The 2,133-nt window shown below is 60.9% G+C and overlaps 2 protein-coding genes across 2 annotated transcripts in view; one reads left to right on the top strand and one right to left on the bottom strand.

The window, feature by feature from the left end:
- The window catches only part of LOC103612057 (pogo transposable element with ZNF domain), a 42,877-nt gene that overhangs the window by 28,676 nt on the left and 12,068 nt on the right, over positions 1-2,133 (top strand).
- SNX27 (sorting nexin family member 27) overlaps positions 1-2,133 on the bottom strand; it is a gene marked incomplete at its 5' end in the record, with an annotated part of 10,585 nt that overhangs the window by 6,110 nt on the left and 2,342 nt on the right. Inside the window, 3 exon segments of the mRNA XM_017728865.1 lie at positions 202-280; positions 827-931; positions 1,654-1,747. Coding sequence (XP_017584354.1) covers positions 202-280; positions 827-931; positions 1,654-1,747 — 278 coding nt within the window.

A 2,133-nucleotide genomic window follows, 5' to 3' on the forward strand; every position in this document is an offset into this window, starting at 1 on the left:
CCACCCCAGGACCTATCCCAGGAACCCCCGGAGGCGGCCCTGGGTTGGGATTCGCCCTTGGGATCGGCCCCTGGGTTGGGATTCGGCGTTGGGATCGGCCCCTGGGTTGGGATTCACCCTTGGGATCGGCCTGGATCGCAGGGATCCTTTCCCCCGGCCCACGGCCCCATCCCTGCGGCTCCCGCGGCGCTCGGCGCTCACCGAAGGAGTGGTTGATGACCTCGAAGAGCGCGAAGTAGTTGGCGGTGACGCTGTCCATGCCCACCTTGGCAGCCACCGCCTGGGAAACGCCGGGAAAGCGGGATCAGCGCCGGCCGCCCGCCCCCGAGAGCTCCCCGGAATTCCCAAAAAACCGCTCTCGAGGAGGTTTTTTTAGGGATTCTCCCCCCATTCTTCCAGCTGTTCCCAGGGGGAGGTTGAGGCTGGGATCCAGCTCGGATTCCCGAGAGGAAAATTCCCACCGGGGATCATCCCGTGGTTGAAAGTCAGCGGGAAATTCCAGGGGTTTTGTCCCCAGCCTGCCCAAATCCCGTTTATCCAAGGGATTCTGGACTTCCTGCTCTTTTCCAGGGAAATTTGGAGCTTCTTTTTCCAAAGGGTCTCCCCCTTGTGTGCTTTTATTCCCTAAAATCCACAGATCTGATGGATCCATGGGGAACCCATGGGATAACCTGGGCCAGGGTCCGGAATTTATCCCTAAAATCCTCTAAAAGTGGGGGAAATCCAGGCGGGAAAGGAGGAAATTCCAGGTGGGAAAGAGGAAAATCCAGCGGGGGGGAAGGAAAATGGAGGTGAGGGGTGGAAACTGCGGGTGGGAAGGGCTCACCTGGTACACCTGGTCCGTGGTGCTGTTCTTCTTCACCCTCACCGTCACCGTGGTGACGTCCGGGAGCGCCACGCGCAGCTCCACGTCGGAGACGCCGTTGTAATTCTGGGAAAAAGGGAAAAATCCCCAAAAAAGTCAACAAACCCACGTTTGTTTTTATCCCGGGGATTTGGGATCCCTCCAAAATCCCGCAGCGGGAAGAGGGGTGGGGTTGGGTTCTTCTCCAGGTTGTGCCAGGGGAGGTCCGGGTGGGATATTTGGGAAAATTCCTCTGCGGAATTCCGGCGTTCCTTCGCGGCCTGGGCAGGGGTGGAATTCCATCCCTGGAATTGTCCCAAAATTGGGGATTTCAGGATCCAGATGGATTCAGCCTCTGGAATTCCCAGGCTGCCCCCCCCTGAGCTGCTCATTCCCAGCCTGCTCCCTGTATCCCGAAGGATTGTGGGGTTTGGAGGAATTCTGGGAGCTTGGGATGAATCAAATCCATCCAAAACGGGTGGAATTGTCCCAAAACATCCACGGATGTGGCACTCGGGGACATGGATTGGGGGGGCCTTGGGGACAGCTGGATATGAGGAGCTCCGAGGGCTTTTCCAACCCTGGCATTCCATGGAAGGCCTCGGAAGCTTTTTCCCATGGAATTCTGTTGGGCCACGCCTCAATCCCGTAAAATACGGGCGGGACTGTCCCAAAACCCCATGGATGCGGCACTCGGGACACGGATCAGGGGTGGCCTGGGGGACGGGTGGGCAGGAGGGGTTTCCCCACCTCAGCGCTTCCATGGAAGGGGTTTTTCCCATGGAATTCCGCGGGATGACGCCACCCACCTCGTCCGACTCCGACAGGAATTCCTGCATGATGTCGCTCTCGCCGATGACCCGGATGGAGCACACTGCGGGACACGCGGGACGTCACCGGGATCTGTCACCGGGATCCGTCACCGGGATCCGCCACCGGGATCCGCCACCGGGATCCGCAGCAACGTCCCCCTCCGGAGCACCCCAACATCCCCTTCCCAACATCCCGGCGCGTCCCGAGGGGAATTCCTGCCCCGGGTCACCTCCGGGTCTCCTCCTGTCCCCAGGTCACTGCTAACTCCGTGTTCTCCCTGTCCCGGTGTCCCCCCATGGATCCAGAACCTCTCCAAGGAGACTGAATGTCCCCTGGGGCACCTCCTGTCCCCTGGGTCACCTCCTGTCCCCTGGGGCACCTCCTGTCCCCTGGGGCACCTCTGGCTCCCCTCCTGTCCCCTGGGGCACCTCTGGGTCACCTCCTGTCCCCGGGGCACCTCCGGCGCCCCTCCTCTC

Source organism: Corvus brachyrhynchos, unplaced genomic scaffold (genome assembly GCF_000691975.1).
Source record: "Corvus brachyrhynchos isolate BGI_N302 unplaced genomic scaffold, ASM69197v1 scaffold443, whole genome shotgun sequence".
NCBI lineage: Eukaryota > Metazoa > Chordata > Aves > Passeriformes > Corvidae > Corvus > Corvus brachyrhynchos.